Source organism: Myxocyprinus asiaticus, chromosome 45 (assembly GCF_019703515.2).
Source record: "Myxocyprinus asiaticus isolate MX2 ecotype Aquarium Trade chromosome 45, UBuf_Myxa_2, whole genome shotgun sequence".
NCBI lineage: Eukaryota > Metazoa > Chordata > Actinopteri > Cypriniformes > Catostomidae > Myxocyprinus > Myxocyprinus asiaticus.
In genome coordinates this window covers 16,282,965-16,305,449 of record NC_059388.1, presented here as the reverse complement: position 1 = coordinate 16,305,449, position 22,485 = coordinate 16,282,965, and the positions used below count along the sequence as shown (strand labels likewise).

The following is a 22,485-nucleotide window of genomic DNA, read 5'->3' as shown; positions in this document are numbered from 1 at the left end:
AGAGAGACAGACAGACAGACAGACAGACTAGATAGCTAACTGGACGGACGGAGGACGGACGGTCGGACAGACGGTCGGACGGACAGACAGACAGATAGATAGATAGATAGATAGATAGATAGATAGATAGATAGATTGATTTTGGTCTGCATGAATGTGTGCAGTAACAGGTAAATATAACTGAGAAAAAAACAAACTAGAAATTGCATTTAGATCAGAGTACTGTTATTATTGAGGGCAGTCGATAAGGGACCGGCTCGGACACTCAATTATAAAAGGCCAAATGTTCTGCTTATGGTCAAACACTGAGACACACACACATTAGCCTGACCCAATATAAGTTTGTTTGTGTAATAAACGACTCTTGCTCAGGCTGTTTATCTGAGAGGAAGTGGAGCAGTGAGGGGGCGACAGGTGAGCAAACGGCTCGCTAACACGCTGACTAACACACTTCTGATTTCACAGGAGGAACAAGATACACACAACCCTAACTCTTTTTCTCTTACGGTTTTCTGACCCATTTCCTTCTCTTCGCCCTTTCTACACTCCCTTTCACAACCCAGCGCTATGTTTCAACTCTTCGAGCGTGCAAGCGACTTTCGATGAATGTGTGAACATGTGTATGTGAACGTGTGCGATTGATCCAGCTAGAAGCAGTGTGTGAAAAAGAGAGGGAGGGAAGAGAGAGAGAGAAAGGGAGCAGTAATAATACATCCCTTTCATAATGATTAAAGCATTCATTAATTTTTCATCATAACCTGCCGTTTGCGGCTAATGGTCTTTGTGAGGTACACAAGCAAACAATGGACAGGCGAGATGAAAAGGGATTTTTATAAGGCTATGAGAGCCCTGGCTCAATTCACTGCACACCTCACCCTCTTTCTCTCCTTTCTCTTCATCTCTCTCTTTTCCCTTTTCTTTTCTGGTTCTCTTTCTCTGTGTCTGAGCTTCTTGAGGGACCAGGGCTTCTTTTGTTTGCACATTTCATTTGAACAGAAAGTAGAGAGATAATGCGCTATACTGTAGTCTCTCGCTAATGGACTCCACATTCTTTTTACCTTTCTTTCCTTTTCTCAATAGTTCCCTAAAGTGTCTCTGCATTAAGTCTTCCTATATCTGTCCTGGCTTCCTGTAAACAGCTGTTGAATTTCACAGGCAGACTCCAGATTTCACCATAAGTAATGTAACTATTTTTCTATCGAAACTATTCAGATTAATTATAAATGAATCAAACTAATGTTTGGTTTCATAGAAAGGGTGATATTCACGCAAATGTGCAGGCACACATTGAAATACTCATATTTCCACTTAAATCAAATATCTGTCATTCACAAAATTAGCTCCCAAAACAAGTGTTGTACTCTGTGCTATATTAACAATGTTTAAATCCATTTTCAAACAGAAAATTCTGCAGATATCTCCCCCAAATAAGCACAAAATATGTGGGGAAAAAGGTCCATTAAATTCCATCTGTGCCTGCTAGTGCGTAATAACTTCAGATAACTCTAAATAAGTTCATAAACATGTCAATTCACAGTTATTAAAGAGTAAATGTGCACAGGGAAAGACTTTAGAAGCAACATTGGCAAAGTGAATGGGACAACATTGCCTTTAAGGAAGACAATTTGTCATTTTTAGGACTTAACAGAGTATGACAGCAAAGCATGGGTTATCAAACACCCGTTAGACAACTTCACACACACTTATGCACAGAAAACAGAGAGCAGTAAGTCCTGCTGTGTGTAAATTCTATAGAGAAAGTTAAAGCAGTGAATGCTAGCTTTGTTTGGCTGCTCTGCATTCTTCTCATGGTTGACAGCAGGATCAGCCGTAAGAAAACCAGGGGTGAAGAAAACAATACTCACTGTACACACTCAATGCTATCTATCCATCCGTCCATCCATGCATCCATCCATCCATCCATCCATCCATCCATCCATCCATCCATCTATCTACAGTATCTATCTATCTATCTATCTATCTATCTATATATATATATATATATATATATATATATATATATATATATATATATAGTATGTGTATTTCAACACACATAAGCAGGATCTGATTATTCCTGAGGAACCGGCCTCTAATTACGAGCGAGTGTGGTGTGATGTAAGAGAGAGAGCGAGAGAGAGAGATGCTGTGGAAGGAGTTGAGAGCTGCTTTCTCTGTAATCAGTCTGAAATGAATATGCAAAGTGTGGAACACAATGGCTCCAAACAGCTGATCCCTGCCTGCTCAAACAAAGGCCTAACTTTATCAACAGCTCTCATTAAGCAGAATTTGTTAGTCAGGAATGATAGGTATATAGAGGGAGAGACAGAAAGAATAAGAGTGGGAGGAGAAAGAGAGACTCCTAAGAATCCGTCACACCTTCAAGTGAACTGTACGGCTGTGTCGCAACATCATAAATACACACACGTGTGAATGTCCACTGACTGTCCGATACAGTGAGGCAGTCATCGAAACAGCTAAGGGCTGTGTCCGGCGCAAATCTGAATCCATAATATCCTGTCTACTGAGGCCAATACCTTTTCGGTTGAAAACTTGTTCTCCAAAGCATTCAATCCTTGACAGCGTTTTCTAAAGTCTCAGTTTTCAGTGGCAACATTTCCAGTGTGGATGAGAGGCATAAACATAGCAAAATCAATGTGGTTTCAACCGAAAACATATTAGTGTGGATGTGGGTTAAGATGCCTTCATCTGGTCTGTTTTCGAAAGGCAGCGTAGATGTACTGTACCTTCGATCCCTATGATATCGCAAAATCCTGTGCATGTGGTTTGGTATTTCGAGGAAAGTCTTTTCAAATTTTGACTCTATTTCTAATGTAAAAATATGCGTTGGAGTCAGTTGGTTATGTCTTTAGCTCACTTGAATTAGTTTTAAATCATTAGACATGATGTTAGAGCGTCTTGGAAGTTTGTTTGAAACTAGTTTCCTTAATAGGTACCTTAATACAAAAGCGCTGCTAGTAGCGAGGCAGCAGAGCAGCTTCTTCAGATTTCGAGCACAGTCAAATGTGCCCAAAATGTGTGCGTGTGCATTAAATTCTCCATCACTCACCCTCGGGCTCATTCTTGATCAGTTCCTCCATCTTGCGCTGTTTGAGCGTGTCTACCACATCGGCCAGGCTGCCCTTGCGTCGCTCTGGTGTTCCCAGAGCTGCGATGAGGCTGGGATCACTCCCTGGCCGCATGGACCCCTCCTCCTGCTGCTGTTTACTGGGTGAGGTAGACGAGTTGTACTGGGGATAGGGGCTCAGGGCCAGGCCTTTACTGCCATCCTGATCCTGAGCAAGACAGAGAGAAAGCAAGACAGAAAGAGGAGTGTTAAACAAAGCGATAAACAGGCCTTCACTAATTATTTCTTCCTTTTCTTGAGTGTTGAGGCATATTTGTTTTTACATTCATCTTCATCTACCCATCTGTGCTATAGAAAGTATTTTTCTCTCTATGGTCTGAAGTCTCCTTAGACAAAATCATTAGTGGCAAAAGTTTCACCATCACAGACAACTGTCTCTTTCTCTGAGAAAGGAAGATTTTCTACTTTGAATCAGCTCCAAACACACAAGAACATCCAAGTTTTTCCAGCTTTACCAACATGACAGCTGCGATATCAATCACCATCTTTAACTTTTTATACATTGATCTTATGTATAAATTTATGTCAGTTCCCACTGCATGGTTTCTTATGTAAAGTGGCTCAGAATACAGTTGAACAAGTAACTTGCCCAACCCAGTCTCATGACAAGTCATAATAATTAGAACGACATGGCATTAGTTGGGACATTTACTCCGATAGATAACAATAAACGAACCAATAAATGATGTAATTCCATTCCAAGTTTAACCCCTACCCCAAAACTAAGCCTAATAATAAAGTCTAACCCCTTACCCAAACTGTAAACCTAACCATGTTTTTAATAATAAAATCACTGTTGTGAGGTTTTAAATGAGCATTCTTACAATTTTTCCTAAGTTTAACCCCTAACCCAAACCTAAAACTAAACCTAACAAATTCATTCACAGATGTTTCCTTTCTTAACCCTTTAAGTTCTGAAGGTGTTTTTTTATATATTATTTTTATATTTCCTTTTTCTGCCCCAACTAAAAAAAAAAAACAAACAAAAAAAAATAAAACAAAGCAAACAACAACAACAAAAAACAAAAAAAAAAAAAAAAAACAAAGAGGGTCAATTATTGGGTATACTTTTAAATAAACTTTTCTAATTTTTTTAATGAAATAGATTATGATAAATGATGAGACTCTCAGCCAAAGAAACTGCTCAAAAATCACACACACACAAAATTATCCCAAAAACTTTTTTTTTCTTATTTTTCTGATTTGGCATTATATATCTTTTGGTTTAAATAAGGTAGCTCTGAAAAACTGCTTTTGTTTTTTTCCCAATCATGTCACGTGTAACTGAGTAAAATTTTGTGTTGATATGACAAAGAAATCAAAAATTATTTCATTACAAAAATAATTTATCCTAGTGTCCAAAAACCCCTCCAAACAAATAAAACATAATAATTGTACATAAGAACTAATTACACAACAATGACTGAAGGAATGCTCTCTCTCCAAAGCATGCAGGCATGAGTAATGAGATCTCATTCAGTTCCATTCTGTGTCATCTGAGCCATCATTGAGTCTGTGTTATGTACTTGGCACCATCTCCTGGTAGCCATATGTAATTAGAGTGAATGATCCTCTCTGCCCATATTTGGATGACTTCCACCTCTGGTTGCAGCAATCTGAATCCTAATACGATTGGTTTAGTGTTCCATGATGCTGGACAACGTACTACATCATTTTTGATGAAGTCATCTGATCCAGAAAAGCTAACGTGTTTTTAGCCTGATAGCATATTATGTGCTGTGTGCACATTGTGCTTCATGTAGATTATCGAGTGATCGGGCCAATCCGAGATTAAAGGGTTAAAATAAACTGTTGGATAGGAGGCTAGCTAAAATGCCTGTATTGTATCGATTTAAATTCAGTTTGTTGATCGTTGGTGTCACCTTTTTGTAAAAGTGAAGTCAATATCTTACAATTTCGCTATCTCGTACAAATTATTACAAGTTGCCATGAGACTACAGTATGTTAAAATTGTCAGCAACACACAATGCCATCAACCAGTACTGTTTTAGAAAAGCATATAAAATATTATACATTTTAATTTGCATTTCAAGTTCCCGGGCTTTCACCCAGCTCTCCACATCTCATTTATGAAGTTTAATTAAAACGCAAGTCAGGTATTTAGAGACAGGGTCAACAGTCCATGTCCATTAATCAGGGTTAATCTTTGGGTAATCCATGTCTATTATCTTCCTTACCAATCGTGTGGCTGACAGCAGCCTCTGCCAGTCAGACAATAGCATAATCTCACTGACATGTTTAGATCCGCTGACCAGATTTACACCTCAAAATCAACCTCAACTATTACATGCCACCTGGATCCAACATCACACAAAACAAAATTTTATTTTCGAGTTCACAGAGTTCATCGAGGTCTCTGTGCAAGTCTATCACCCGCTTAGTTTTTAATAATGACATCTGCTTTTAATCATTAACTCAGGAGTAGAACAGAGAGCAGCAGATGGTTGGTTTAGAAGAGCTTAGTGCAACACGGATGACACAACACTTTTTCTTATCTAAGATATAGAAAACTGACAAATGCATAATTACGACTTTATATCTGTAGAGTGAGAATGTTTAATGATGTTATCTGACCCATCAACAACAGAATTACTTCAATAATACATTATAGTAATCTATAATCCTGTTATGTAAAATAAAGAGTATTGGCAATTGATTGTGTTTTATTTTGCATTTTTAAAAGTGCTATTTCTACTATTTTTATGTTGAAAATATTAATTTACTAAAAGCATGCTTGTTATTTAATTAATCTCAAATACCAGCTTTATGCTAGTTGTTTTTGTTTAATAATTTCAACCACTTTAGTATGCAAATTAAAACAGATTGTCAACACAGTCCACTGTATATACATTTAAATTGGATATATAACACAGATTGACTGTTTGCTATCCATCATCATCATCATCATCAGGATAATAATTACTGTAGGACTAATTTGACTGAAACACCTTCAATCTTTAGGCAAACACACCAAGAGACATTTCAAGATAATACTCATACACTAACAGACTGAAGACTGGCAGGCTTAAAAGATCTTAACAGGCTTTTAACGACGCACGCAAAATATGACAGCTTGCATACTGATTTCCCACCATTTAGGATAATGTAAAGATGTCTTCTAATCTTTCTGCAAAAAATAAACATTTTATTCCTCACTTCTCTGACACACCCTTTCATTTCATTACTCTCTTCTCCGTTAGCTCCAGTTGGGACATTCAAACTGGGATTAAGAGACTTCCAAAGTCACATAAAACGACGTGTTGACCAAAGCAGCTTGAGATCACCCAATCAATCGCAAACAAAACTGTCAACTCACCGTTAAAGACCTAACGGAGAAAAAGACGGGAGGACATGAGAGAAAGGAAGCGATAGACAGAGTGGGAGAGAGTGGCAGGCGTTTCTCCCTGCCTGCTTTAGTATGGCATGCATCTTAAAACATGGTCACACCTGTCACTTCCAATCTATCTAATCCACTGCATACTTCAAACCACAGCTCTCGCAGTCTTTCTTTTCAGAGAGGTCTAGAAAACAATAGGAATAGAAATGAAGGTAAGATGGTGGTGGGGGGTACTATACTTCTTCACTTTGCATCCTCCTCTGTGACACTAAGTCTCGGACAGGTATAGGGTAATTCCTGTATCACCGTTGATGTTTTCAAGGGTGGCAGTCTGATTTAGCTCTTAAAAAAGCAGATGAGCTCATGGAACCACAACGGCTTATGCGATCTTTCTCTCCCTGCATCTTTAAATATAATCCACAGTAAGTAACAGGTCTACAGTACGCTTGATATTCAGGTTAAGTACCCTGTTGCCAGCTCGAAAAAATAAGTTCCAAAAAACAGAACATAATCTAGCCTTTTTGTTATCAGTTTTGTTTTTGTGTGTGTGTGCATGTGAGCAATTTTAAGCTAATAAGTGTGCAAAGCTGCTTGCGTCTGTGCGTCGCATGTATACTGTATGTATTTAAATGCATTTCTGATGCGGCATTCTGTGTGGTGTAGGCGGTTCTGCTTGAAGTGCAGATGTCAATTCTCTCATCGAAAACAGATAAACTGTGTCTCTCTCCGTGACCCTCTCTTCATCCTCGAACCTCTCCAGCATGGCAATGGAATTAAGCAACTTTTGTCCTCTTAAACTCATGTGACAGGAGCACATTTAAACACACTTCGACTCTTGCCAAGAAAGCAAAATTCCTCTTTTCCCTCTAGATTTTCTCCCCCCGATCTTCTCCCTTCAGCACAGATGCCAGCATTCCTCCAAATGCCATCTTGTTTTTTTCTTTTTTAAATGTTTGTCCTCTTCCTGTACTCCGCAGGATTCCAACCTGTTTCCCTTAGAGCGTTTCTCTGTCTTTCATTCTCTCTCACTAAAAAAAAAGCATGCTTCCATATGCCAACTTAATTCCTGTTATTTTATTAACTCGGGAGACTACAGGTAGCGTCTTGTGCATGCAGGTACATGCCGCCACTGATGTGGCACTAATGAGACTAACTCAATATATGGCGTGGGATTCTCTGGCTTCTGTTCACCATGCACAGAGGAAACTAACCTTCATGCTTGCTATCAGTTAAACTGTCAAGAGCCCTGCTGTTGAAACACACTCACACATACACACACTCGAGTTGGACATGTCCCCTCTCCTGTGGTACTGACACCTCGTCTGTTGTCTTAAGCCCGTGTTGCTGATCTCTACCGTGTGTTCACAATCCGCTCACCTCTAAACCTGGCTCAACCGTGCTATTGTCAGCTCCGATCCTGACGTGAGCTAACACAGACACAGATACACACACACACACACACACACACACACGGATGAAGATGTAATACTCACAGACACTTTGCGCCGTTTCAAACACAGTGTTTCACTTCATCTTTATGTAATGTTCACAGACAAATCGATATGAGGTAAGGTTATATAAAAGTATAAAATATTGCTTTATTTATATTTGAACTTATCGTATTTGTAACAATTGTGTGGTACTAAATTAAATTTACATTGTATGATGTCTGCTTCAACCAAAACTATTTACAAGAACACTAATGAATATGTATGCCATTAAAGCAAAACAAATCAGGTTACACTTTATTTCACAGTGTTACTGTGAATTAACAACATGTACTTACTATAGGTTTAGGAGTAAGGGTAGGGTTAGGGTTAGGATTAGGGGTTAGAGTTAGGTTTTGGGGTAAGAGTTGTGTTAGGGGTAAAGTTAACAGTGTAACTACAAATGTAATTAAATGCAAATGCTTTAAATGTAATTACAATGCAACAACATGTATGTACATAATAAGTACACTGTATCAAAAGTATATAGTAGTTAAGGCCACCTTATATAAAGTGGGTACATTTTATGTCATATTTTTATTATATTATATTTATGTTATAAATATGTTATAAATAAATGTGTTTTAGATGTGTTGTTTAACCCTCAGAGACCCAAGCATAGAGATTGATGATTTATATTCTTAGAAAAACCTTGATTTTTAAGCACATTTTGCTTTGAGTTGACTATTGTATGACTTTAGCAAACTGTGACATTCAATATGCAATTTTTTCTGAGCAAAACTGTTGTTGTGATACAGTTCAGAGTGTCGGCTATCATGTGGTGTTGTTTTTTTTTTTTTTTTACAAAAAAAAAAAAAAAAATATATATATATATATATATATATATATATATATATATATATATATATATAAATATTGTTTAATTGCTGTTTAATTCTGCTACGTTGGGTCTATGAGGGTTAAAGATGTTTTATTTAAATACATTTAAATCATAATTATTTTTTTTAGGGCACTGCACAATGGGACATTTAAGAAACAACATCAACTATTGGAACATTTTGAATTGGCAATGGCTAAATCTGACTCGTCTATCCATAAATAAAAAAAAAACACAGATACATCTTAAATTTGAAACACATAGGAACACGTATTTCCGTAACACATTTCCTCATTAACTGGACAAAAGGGAGAGTAATTAACACCTCACTACTATCACGCGTGGGTAAAGCTCTTCCCACCTTTCCATTTCGAAGCCTTCTATTTCCCGCCTGTAAAATTGGCAGGAGTTTACACAGTGCCAAGAGTGCGCGTGCTTCAAACTCTGCTGACCCCTTTATCCTGAAAGCGCAGCTCTCTCACTCGGCAGCGCGCACGTTTAGGATGAAGAGGTCAGCGGAGCCTGAAGTGCGTGTGCTCTGCTGCCGTGTTAATTTACAATGACAAGATAAAGCAGTAATCTTCCGCTGCGCACTACCCAGGGACTCGCTGAGTCGATTTACACTTCCCTATCACTTTATACAATTGCTGTGACAAAGCCCCTCCGAGTCCCCACTCCTGTAAATCTCTCTCTCACTCAACTCTTCTGCCAGTCAGCGCGGATCGGCTCAGGGAAACTTAATGTCTCACACATGCCAGCCTGCTTTCCCTAAAATCTGCCCATGCTCAAGACGGATACGGTTTATTAATCCACATCAAATACAGTGAGCGCGTGTTTTTTTATGCCGCGTTTGTCATGTCAGCACAAGAGACAGCAGGCAACTCCTCCAGATTACAATAACACAACAATTACAACGGCTGCACTGCTACTGATACATAATAATAATAATAATACAATTCTGTATAAACGTTTTTAACGCTATAAAGAGAATCATGTGTAATTTGAATGTTTGTATTAGTACACCAAAACATTTTATCCTTTAGAAAACACGAGTGCATTGCAGTGCCTGTTGCAAATCTGAACATATAGTAGTTTAAAACTGAAAGCGACTGAACAGGACAGAAAACTGACAGTCATAAACAAACACACCATACTGGCAGTAGAGTTTGTAGAGCCAAAAAGTCTGAAACGCTGGAGTGCGAAAGCTTGAGGACTTTGGTTTAATGTGGGAAACGGTTCCAAAACTGCAGAGTTCAGCATGCCCTGTAATTATTGAGTTAATTGCAGAATTAGCTTACCGTTAAGTTCCTTAAGTACTTATTCATTGTTTTACAGCCAAATTGATTCCCAAAGCCTGTTGTATGCACACAAGTTTATCGAGAGAGAGAGATATGGGAGTTGGGGAAAAGGTCACTATAGAGATACTAAAAGCTCAGGTGTGTGTCAACGTGAGGACAGAGGATGGGGTCACAGGGTCCACGCCTACACGCATATGCTATCTCACAAATAACACACACTGCATTAGCACATATTTCTTAAGCCATTCTAAAAAATAGCATTTTTCCAGTCAGCCGCTAAATGTCTCTGATATAACTGTTTATATCCTTCATGACAACACTGACCCATCATGAACTCACACTTTCCAATGACACATGAATAGTCAAACACATATGAGTCATTTTGGCCACTTTCAAAGAGAGGACCTGTCTCACAGTGTCTTCCTATGACATCATCGGAGCGTGACAGGCATTTCCACACCAAAAGTGTGAGTGTGTCCGACGTGTGCAGGAGAGTGACAGCGGCTGTCGAAGCAGAACTGTTTGAATGAATTTGTATGTATCCATCTATGGAACAACTATTCATGTGACAAGTTACTTCAGTATTGGAGATACTTCAAATACAAGGAAGAGTCAACAGAATAGATATTAAGTGGGAGGAGCCAACATATGATTCATCCAATCATATGAGAGGAGTTTGAGTGTATTGACTTTACAGAAGTCATTCAGAGGGAGGTGATGGTGGTGGGGGTCTGTCTGTCTTACCATGTTTGTGTGTAGTGCTGGGGGGCTGTCGAGCAGACGAGGAGATCGTGGGGACACTTTGCTGCAGTACGAACTCAGGGGCAAGTGAATGACAGCATGTCCGTCAACCTCTTCATCGTCCAATCGCTGTCTGCTCGTCGCCATGACTACCTCTCCATCTGTTCCCCCATATGGAGAGGCTGGTCGCTTGGAAGACATCCTGGAAAAATGAGAAAGGGAGAAAGCAGAAGAGAAAGTGACTGAGGCATTCAGGAAAGACATGGCAGAGACAGAGAGACGTGGCTGTTGTTTAATTGTTTAATTACCTAATGTATACTACTTTTTAAATGACTTGGGGGCCGTTCACACCGAATGCGTTCCTATGCTAAAAAAAAGCTAGACGCAGTGCCACAAGAACATTGGTGTCTCGAGATCTGTTTTTAACAGTTGAAGTTCTTTTTTTAACTTAACACAGCGTCTAAAAAATGCAGTGCAATGATAGTGCATGTTTACATTGGAAAACAATTGGAAAACAGTGCAGTTTGGTGTTAACAGCACCTAAGTATGGGCCACGATGGCTGACTATTCATCCATCAACCTACTAGTCGATTCATGAGGTTAACTAGTTAATTGAAAATTTTTATTTTTATTTTTAACAGTGGTGCTTTATTTAGCAGTGGTGCTTTATATATAAGAGAGCTTCTCACACAAAGACACACACACACACATATACACAGAGACACATATTCTCTGATGTACACTACTTCTAAAATGACTTGGGGGCCATTCACACCATATGCATTCCTACGCTAAAAAAAGCTAGATGCAGTGCCACAAGAACACAGAACGCAGGTGTCTCGAGATGCGTTTCTAACAGTTGAAGTTCTTTTTTAAATTAAAATGGTGTCTAAACAATACAAAACACAGCAAGATGCAGTGCAATGATCCAAGACATCTGTCCGTCTAGTGCATGTTAACCGACGGCCAACTATTCATCCATCACCCTACTAGTTGATCTATGAGGTTAACTTGTTCATCGAAATTTTTATATTATTTTTAGCAGTGCTTTATTTAGCATACTGTATATGAGAGAGCTTCTCACTCAAACACACACACACACACACACACACACACACACACACACAAACACACACATACAGACACATACTCTCTGATGTACACTACTTCTAAAATGACTTCATGGCGTTAACATCGAAAACGTTCTTGCAAAAAAAAACAAAACAAAAAAAAAGCTAGAGGCAGCGCCACAAAAAGTGCAGAACGCAAGTGTCACAAGAAGCGTTTTTAACAGTTGAAGTTATTGTAGACTTGACACAGCTCCTGAAAAACATGCTGCTGTGCAAGTTGCTGAAAATGGTCAAAGACATCCAGTCTATTTTTATGCTTATTAAATTAATTCTCGATTGGCCACGGTGGCCAGTAAAAATGTCTTGCAGGCTTTATACAGCCCTAAAGCCGGACGTTCCCCAGCCCTGATCTAGTGCATGTTTACATGGGAAAACAATTTAAAAAACAGCTTGGACAGATGCAAAAACGTGTTCGGTGTGAACGAGCTCTGAGGATGGGTTATGATGGTCGACTAATTTTCCAACAACCGACTAGTTGTTTAGTAAGGTTAGCTAGTTATTCTAAGAATTTTTATTTTATTTTTATTTATTTGTAGCAAAGGTACTTTAATTAGCAAGCCTGAATTATACAGGGTGTCCTTTAGAGTGATTATTCCAGTCTAAAGGACACAGTCTACCCGATTTTGAAAATTTTAGTTTTGTTTTGCACATCCTTAATAATGACAGCCATCAATGCCACAGCTTTGTCCACATCCATCCCACCATCAAAGAGACATCCCACCTACACTATCACAACGCCATTTACTATAGGACACAATGTGTTTTTTCCAGCCTATTTGATGTAAAGACTCGAGCGGCCCATTAAAGAAAAGTGCAGACAGCCCACCACACATCAAATATTACATCGGGTCAGAACACAGTCAAACAATGGTGCGTGTGTGTGTGTGTGTGTGTGCCATAGTAGATTTTAATGACAGTGCATATGGTGTTGACAATGGCAGAGAAAATAGGCCATGATGAGGGTCTGTGTTCCTCTGATATGTTCAGTAAGAAAAAGCATTTATTTAATGAACTCTCTCTCCCACAATGCACAGGGGGAAAAATGAATATGCTCTTGTAATAAGATTTCATCTGGTTTACGGCATTGCCTAAGTGCTTTCAGAGACACGTCTCAGCCTTGGGGGCTAGTGTTTCTATGACCCTGGGTAATAAGTACCTATCTTTTAAGACAGGCAAGGATAGAGAGAGAAGTATTTTATTTGTCTACTATTTTGTAACTGCTTTCTTTGAAAAGAACTAAACAACATGCAAACGCATTTCTTCAAGTGCAGTGGTGTATTGAGTTTTACTTTTCTTCAAAAAGCTGTTTCAAGAGCAAAGTTGATGTAATGGTGGGTTTATTTAGCTGATTTTTTTCACTCAAATATCCTCCATCAATGAGAATCCACAGTTTTGTTACGGTACAGATTTATGTGTGTGCCTACCTATATGTGTGTGTGTGTCTCTACATACCTGTGTGAGTGTACGTCTGCATATGCATATGTGTGTGTAGCCGGTACACAGGGTGCGTGTGAAGTGTCTAGTGCAGTAGTACTGCTTTTGCATTGTGCTCTATGCTTGCTACTCTCTGCTTACAGCGATTGCCGCTGGCAAGCCTCCTTGATAGAAGGAGAAAAGAGGAGCAGAGTGTGTAAGTCTCTTCCTGCCAGTACAGAGCCTCTCCACCACCAAGACTCCTGCAGTGCCTCCCCGGGGCCACACACAGAAACTGGGAATCTCACGATCCCAGGCTAAACTACAGGGGATCTTGGAGCAGCAGTGGGCCCCAGAGATGAGGCGTGCAGGCCCACCACTGTGTGGGCATGCCCTGGCTCCCATCAACCACTGCCCCATCTATGGGCAAATAGCCTCACTGCCTTGTGGTAAGTCTACTGAGACTAAGGCTATGAGAGCACACCCTGACAGAAAAGCAATGTGCTGGCGGTGCGCAATAGGCGGGCCTTAACAAACAAAGGACCCGGCAGCCTCCTTCAGCCAATGTGGGACCAGTTGTCCCGGGACCCCCCTTGCCACTGGATTTACCCCATCATGGTGAAGATAGTGCTACTGGGGATTGCGCACCCACTGTGGCACTTTAAAACCCTTCCTTGTGCAGGTCTCCACTTTTGACCACGGTGAACAATATCTGGACCTTACATAGGTTGAAGTCTGACAGCTATGGGGTGTCTGGCAATGGGAGCAGGTACGAATGGACTGGGAGCTCCTAGTCAGAACCCTGCACGACAGTGGCACGGGGTATATGGTTGCTAGGAGCTGGGACTGAGTGGCAGCTGCTTTCGGCAGACCCCTGTGCAACTGAGCAGCCCTATTTAGGGATCATACTGCACACCCCAATTGGGGAAGGGCTTAGAAAAGGTGACCTAAAAATTGCCCATTCAATCTCACCTGGATAGGTTACCGCGCCTACCGGGTCATTCCACTACTGCGGTTGAAATAAGAAACAATATAACCTAAAACTGGCAACATGTATGGTATGGTATCTCTGACAGGTCTCACTGGAGAACAGCTCTGATCGCTGCTGAGCTGAGGTGCTACAACATTGACATTGCTGCCCTGAGTGAGACCAGGCTCCTGGATGAAGGTTTTCTAACAGAGGAAGGGATGGGTTACACCTTCTTCTGGAAAGGTTTCCCCACAAGTGGACACCATCTCCACAGAGTAGGACTGGCAATCAAGAACACCCTTCTACCAAGTCTCACAGAAACACCTGTTGGCATTACACAGGCTAATGATCCTCCGTATCCCCCTGGCAAAGAAGTGTTATGCCACACTTCTCAGTGCCTACACATCAACTTTTCCATCTGAACGAGGCCAAGAAATGCTTTTATAAGGCACTGGATGAAGCTCTTTGCTGGATCCCTAAGAGTGACAAGATCCTCTTGCTTGGGGACTTTAATGTTAGGGTGGGACAGAACAACAGGATATGGGGTGGAGTACTAGGTAGGCATGGTATTGACAGGGTGAATGCAAATGGCATGAGGCTACTTACTCTTTGCTCTGAGCATAACCTTACCGTAACCAACACTATCTTCTAGCAGAAAGCCAAGTATAAGACCTCGTGGATGTACCCTCACTTTAAACATTGGCACATGATTGACTTCATCATTGTGAGGTGTAGTGATATCCAGGATATTCACATCGCCCGTGCAATGAGGGGTGCAGAGTGCTGGACCGACGATCATATGATTGTGGCCAAGCTCCATATGAAAGTGTGTCCCCCTCTGTGGTTGCCAAAAACCCAACAAAAAGAAGCTAAATTGCAACCGCTTGGGAAGCAAAGAAGCCAGAAGTGAGTTCCAATGCCTCTTAGCTGAGAAACTAAGCGAGCTGGAACCTTGCCTGAACCCAGAAAACACCATCGAACAACAGTGGACCTATATCAGCTCTGCGCTCTACGATGCAGCAGCCCAATCCATCGGCCATAAGAGCAGGAACCACCAAGACTGGTTTGACGATAACTCAGACACCATCCATAACTTGCTTAAGGACAGGCACAAAGAATATCGGGCAACTTTAGATTACCCTACATCCACCAACACCAGGCAGCATTGGCAGGCAGCTTGGAGAAAAGTGCAAAAAACAACACGGGACATCCAGAATAAGTGGTGGACTGAAAAGGCACATGAAATCCAGTCCTTTGCTGGTAAAAATGACATGCATAATTTTTATAATGCTGTCAAAACCATCTACGGCCCAAGAAATCGCTGCATCACGTCTCTGAAGACAGCAGATGGTCTAAAGCTTCTGAAGGATCAGGATAGTATCCTGCTGAGGTGGGCTGAACACATTGACACCCTGCTTAATCAGGACTCTGATGCAGACTCCACCATCCTGGATGAACTGCCTGAACATCCTCCCATCCATGACCTCAGTCTAACACCAACCTTCCAGGAGGTTCTGTCAGCTGTCCGTTCCCTTAAGAATAACAAGTCCCCTGGCGCAGATAATATCCCTGCTGAGCTACTAAAGGAAGGAGGGTACATGTGTATGCGTACCCTCTACCAGTACATTACCAAGGCCTAGACTGATGAGAACATCCCACAACAATGGAGAGATGCAAACATTATTGTCATTTATAAGAACAAGGGTGACAAGGCCATCTGCGGCAATAGTAGGGGCATATCACTTCTTTCTGTTGCTGGTAAGGACTTGGCTAGCGTGTTGCTTCAGAGACTCATCAGTAACATCACTGAGTCAATGCTGCCTGAATCGCAGTGTGGATTTCAGAGGAACAGGAGTACGGTCGACCTCTCCAAAGCTTTTGACACTGTGCAAAGAGAGCTCTTATGGGATGTCCTCCTCAGGTTTGGCTGTCTCAATAAATTTGTTAACATCCTCTGCCAGTTCCACGATGGGATGACTGCTCGGGTGACCATCAGTGGACATAACTCGGATCCCTTCCTTGTACGCACAGGGGTGAGGCAGGGGTGCGTGTTAGCGCCAGTGCTCTTTAACATCTTCCTCCTGAGTGTTACCAAGGTTCTCCACAATGAGATTGAGAACAGCAGTGGTGTGGCAGTGGACTTCAGACTAGATGGCAATCTCTTTAACATTAGGAGGCTCCACGCAACCACTAAACTCTGTAGAGAGCGAGTCCTGGAGCAGCTGCAGTATGCAGACAACTGTGCTTTTGTGGCCCGTACTCCGGAGGATCTCCAGTCCATCCTTGCTGTTGCGGTGAGAGCGTACAGCAGGATGGGGCTGACTGTCAACACCACCAAGACAGAAGTGGTTTGCCAATGGAGTACCAGTGTCCCATCCACTCTACCTCCCTTCACTGTTGGTGGTGAACAGCTGTCAGTAGTGCCATCTTTTAAATATCTGGGGAGTATTCTTGCAGAGGATAGCGGCATTGACAACGATATCCAGAGCCGGATTAAACAGGCCTCATCTGCCTTCGGGAGACTTCAGTGCAGAGTATTTGAGAACAAGAACCTTCATCCCTCCACAAAGGTTGATGTATACCAAGCAGTCTGTGTCACCACCCTCCTCTATAGCTGTGAAGCTTGGGTAACCTACAGCCATCACATTAAGTCCTTAGAGTGCTTCCACGTCAGATGCCTTCAGCGCATTCTGGGAATTACATGGCGTGAGCATATGCCTTACACTGAAATACTTGTAAAGACCAACTGCAGAAGTATTGAGGCCATGATCACCCATGATCACCCAGCGCCAGCTGCAGTGGCTGGGCCACGTGATAAGGATGCCCCCATGTCGGCTGCCCCGCAGAATGCTATATAGCCAGCTACATCATGGTCGATGCTCAGCTGGAGGGCCGAAGAAGCGCTATAAGGATCAAATGAAGATTGCCTTGAGGAAGTGTAAGATCAGACCCGATGTCGCTGCTGATCGTACCATCTGGCGACAGCTTTGTAGGGATGGGGCTCATATTCTGGAGATGGAGAGGACAATCAGAAGACAACAGGAGAGAGCCGGGAGACACACAGCCATGGTTGCCATCGCTACCACCACTACTACCACATATATATGCCCCACCTGCAATAGAGCTTGTGGGTCCAGGATAGGACTGTTCAGCCATCAAAGATCTCACCGTTAAATGAGTGGACGTCATCATCAGATTTCGATGGACAACCAAAGAAGCTATAGTTTGGGGCCAAAACTGCACCCAAAAGGAGCTAAATCTGACAAAACTTCTCTTTAGGGACATTCAGGAATGTCTTCAAATGGATACTCAATTCATAAATAAAGCTAATTAAAAGTTTAGGAATAGGCTTAGAGCTTTGGTTAGTGTTAGTACTTATAATTAGCTTTCTATAAAACAAAATACAGTAAGTCTATGGTACAGTATTTCCCCATTTAGATCGCCAAGTAAACGTGTGTGCTGAACTGTATGGTATTCTAATAGCCCTTGCTTGACTAAGACGCCACATCTGGCTGAGCTTCTGGGTGCTGCTAAGGTTTCTTTTTCTTATTTACTGCTTATTTGGTTTAGATTAGCTGTAAAGACAAACATAATATAATGTTTCTAATTGTCTGGATTAGATAAATAAGGCTAACCTCACCCAAACCCAAGGTTGTCGGCTACGGAAATGATGAAGCCATGCTTAAGACAGCACAGACATGATAAACTATGATGCAGCTATCATATTTCTGGAGTTTGACAGCCCCAGCTCTAACAAGTCATAACAAACACTGTAACCCAGGTGTGTTATGAATATATATATAGAGTATATCTGTGTTAATTTGGCTGTATGATTCTGAGTATGTGAGTGTATAGTGGGGTACCTTGGCTGTGTGCTGGTTCACACTGGGGCAGTAAAAGCAGTCAATGCAGCTGTATAAACTGCAGTTGGGCAGTCAGAGCCACACGGCCTGTCTGCCTCTCCACCAGCACTCTGTTTACTCTACCTCCAGACACTCACACACACTGGGTCCTTTTGTTTTACCCCACCTACACACACACACACACCTCAGGCTTGCTCTCTCTAACAAACCAACCCCCAACACACACATCGGGACCAAGAGCACAGTCCTGGAGACAAAGACACACACATTACCTTCATCTAAAAGTAGCTTTGGGAATCAAGAAACTATTTTTGTTCAGAACCGGTTCCATTTTTTTAAAAACACTGGAACCAAATTATTTTCATGATGTCCGGTTCTGTCAATGGTTATTGGACATCTACATTCCGCCGTCAATTCTGATGGTCTGATTCGAGAATGAACAACTCTTATGAACTGGTTCTTTTTTTATTCATTCGATCAAAAAGATTCACATGAATGAATGGTTTGAATCACTCTTACGAGTCACTCACTTACTGAATCAGTCAGAATGGTTCTCAAACAGAGAACTGATAAAGTGTAATAGCTGTTTAGATAAGGATTGTTGACTTAATTCAGTGTAATTACATTGTAACAACATATATTTTTCATATGACAACATGTATTTAAAGATTCACAGTCATAACAGAGTTTTTTGTAATACATTTTACTAATAAAAAAATAAATGTAAATACGCAACCAAAAATAGTATTGTTTTTGATCAGTATTTCTTATGATCCAGCTCTTTTTTATTAGTTCGATCAAAAAGATTCACGAGTTTTGTTGTAAAACATTATACTAATTTAAGAAAAGAATATTAAAATATGTAAACAAAAATAGTATTGTATTTCTTATGAAACAATTCTTTTTTATTCATTTGATCAAATAGATTCACATGAATTATTGGTTTGAATCGCTTAATTACTGAATCAGTTGGGATGTTTCTGCTCTGAACCAAAATTCATTACTTTCATCATGTCCAACTCGAACAGTGAACTGTTAAAATGTAAATAACTGTTTAGTTAAAGATTGTGAGACTTAATTCAGTGTAATTACATTGTAACAACATATGTTATTCATATGCCAACCTTTACTTAAAGATACACAGTCAGAATGGAGTTTTGTTGTAATACATTGTACTAATAAAAAAAGAGGTTACACTTTATTTTACAGTGTTCTTGTTACAGTGTAGTTACACAAGTAAGTACAGAGTAATAATAATTAACAACATGTACTTATAGGTTTATGGTAAGTTGCTTGTAATTATGCATAATTTACTGTTATTACTATAGTCAGTACATGTAATATGTATAACAAGTTTTGTTTTATACGATTATAATATGTATAAAAAAGAATATTAAATTATGTAACCAAAACTAGTTTTTGTTCAGTACTTTTGTCTAGTACATAGTTACAGGACAAATTATCATACTTTTATCCACAAAATTACATGAATTAATGAAATCGTTAACTGGAATTGCTTTATTAGAATCTGAATCATCTCGCACAAAATCTCATGCTCAGGTGAGCGGGCTTTCTGTGGCAAAAAGACGGTTTAGTAGTAAAGATTTAGGTCTGATCGTCTTTTTACAACAAATCTGCTGCTGTTTTGCATTTGCAAGCACATTTGGACACATCTCCATCTCTTTTCTACTCTTCCCTATCTCACACTTTCTCCTTTTGCCTCTCTCTTCCCCACTTCCTTCCCGGTCCACTGACAGCAGCTTTTCACAGCTTCTCTCGAGCAATAAAATGTGTATTTTCCTGCAAGTCTTTGAATTATAATTACTATACAATTCCGCTCCCTGGGTGAGCAGGTTATAGCCACTTTTTAATGTAAAGTTGCCAGACCTGTCGTGGTGGAGAGTCTACATGAAACATTTACAGCATATCGAGATGTTGGGATTAAAAAAGAGAGGGCTTTATTGAGCAGATAAATTGGCAGAAAAGCTGGTCTCCAAGGTCATAATTAGCACCCATTAGCATAATTTCACTACATCCTTCTGTGGCTCCAATAAAGCCCATCCTGCCAAACAGACACAGATCCCCGTCCACAAACAAACACACACACACACACACACACACACACACACACACACAATGATTAGTCCCTGAAGATCAGCTAGACATGTCTGCTTATTTGCATTGTAAACTTTAACAGCAGTCTTTGCTCATTATCTGGTGGATTAATAACTTTACTGCCATTCATTTTCACAAGGCAAAGAATTATGACATTCATAAACAGCCATGTATATCAAAGCCATACGAGCGCAGAACACCGATATGGGTGAAGTGACTAAACACACACACATGCGCATGATAACACAGAAATTATGTCAGCATAATCTTCCAACACCCGTGTTATCCACTTCAGGGCACATTATCAAACAAGTCAAACATTATCAAAAAAGTAAATAAGAAAATGGCATCATAAGCTATCCAAACTATTTTTTCATACTGAAGAATTCACAAACTGTCCCATTGCAGTTGAACCGCAGGTCTAGAGGCTAACTTTCACGGCTAATCATTAAAAGCTAATGGCCGCTCCACGGGTGTGCCACTCGCCCTCCCTCCCATTGGCCTGTGCGCGTTAAGCCCAGATTAAAGGCACACTTCCCCTTTGAGCCTAGACACAGACTGAGAGCTCCCCTAAGTCCCTCTCATATCACATGTACATTTCTCCCCAGACGCTAATCGTCCAAAATACAGGGTCCATTAAACAGTGGAGTGGATCTGCACTTTAAATACTGAATTTGGGAGCTTTACCTAATCACCATCACCATGCAGTGGTTAACACTCCAGAAGAGCCTCTAATGACAGGACATAATTTAGAGGCTAAACGTTTCACACACGGATGTTCACAGCCCACGGAAAAATTTTGATATACTTTGCATCGATGTTGGTCATCTGCCTACGATGAAATAACATTCATGCACAGAGTGGTCAATTATTATTAAGCACAGCAGACTGGTAGTTTACCTGTAACTCATTGTCATAGACACACATTTCAGTGATGAAATACCATAGACATCTATTGTTATTTTGCTTTTAATTAAGCTGTTTTTATTTAAAGCTGTTATTATTATTATTATACGTACTATAGACTAACCATCACACAAATCAAAACCCTGCTTCTGAAAGAAAACTTTTAGCATTTTTAGACAAATTCAGGATGTCCCTGGGTGTACCCAAAGGAAGGTTTTGTCAAATTTAGTTCATTTGTGGGGACAATTTTGTCTACAATGTACTGTATTTCTAGGGAAATCCACAAACACACACACACACACACACACACACACACACACACACACACACATCTATTATAACAATGCCATATTTCTAAAGCGTCCTTGAAAACTTTCTAGCAATTTTAGACTTAAAAATAAAAAACATAATTTCTTTACAATACTTTAAGAATCATTATTTAACTTTCAGGATGTCCCTGCAAATGTAGCTCATTTATTGGGACAATTTTGTCCCCAATGTATTTCTAAGTGAATCCAAACACACACACCTATTATAAAACTACAACATTTCTAAAGTATTCCTCAAAAAAAAAAAAAAAAAAAAAAAAAATTTTTTTGAAAAAGGCATATAAAAACATCATTACAAAGAGTTAAGGTAAACTCCTGTGAAATATTATTATTTGATTAGGCAGGTCAGCTATTCTTTTTTATCAGACTGTGGAAATTAAACAAACTGTGTCCAAAAGTTCAGACAATCAGCCCACTGAGCACAGATAACAACAGCCGGAAACCGAGAATACCTCACAATCCACTCGGACATATGGGCTTTAGGAGGAGTACACAACTCATCTCTCTCTATTTACTCTTTATCTTCTGCTCCCAGGACAATAGTCACAGATAAAGTCTCCTTTTGCACAATCGACCATTTGTGTGCAACACCGAGTTTGGTCACTCTATCTCTGAACTGTTTTTTAAGTATATTACTTTACAGTTATTTATAGTGCTCTCAATTTTTCTCTCTGTGGGAATGGATCGACTGGCAGAGCTGCGAGTGACTCCGCTGAAGTCAATTTATCTGTAGTGCAAATTTGTGAGGGCTCTTCATCATTCATTCATGCCATATTCACTAATCATACTGTGTTCACAACTGCTGTGAGGGCACTTGGGACTTGTCTGGCGTTTTTGTGGGTTAATTCACCAGAACTTAATTGAAAGATTATAGCGTTTTCACACAGTT

General features: G+C 40.3%; 1 protein-coding gene across 4 annotated transcripts in view; it reads right to left on the bottom strand.

Annotated features, from left to right (window-relative positions):
* The window catches only part of LOC127435463 (transcription factor SOX-5-like), a 153,706-nt gene that overhangs the window by 76,008 nt on the left and 55,213 nt on the right, over window positions 1-22,485 (bottom strand). For all 4 annotated transcript variants that reach the window (XM_051688989.1, XM_051688986.1, XM_051688990.1 and 1 more), the window contains 2 exons: window positions 10,874-11,072; window positions 3,071-3,296 (listed from right to left, as the gene is read on the bottom strand). In XM_051688989.1, the coding sequence (XP_051544949.1) occupies window positions 3,071-3,296; window positions 10,874-11,072 (425 nt within the window). The remainder of the gene's footprint in view (window positions 1-3,070; window positions 3,297-10,873; window positions 11,073-22,485) is intronic.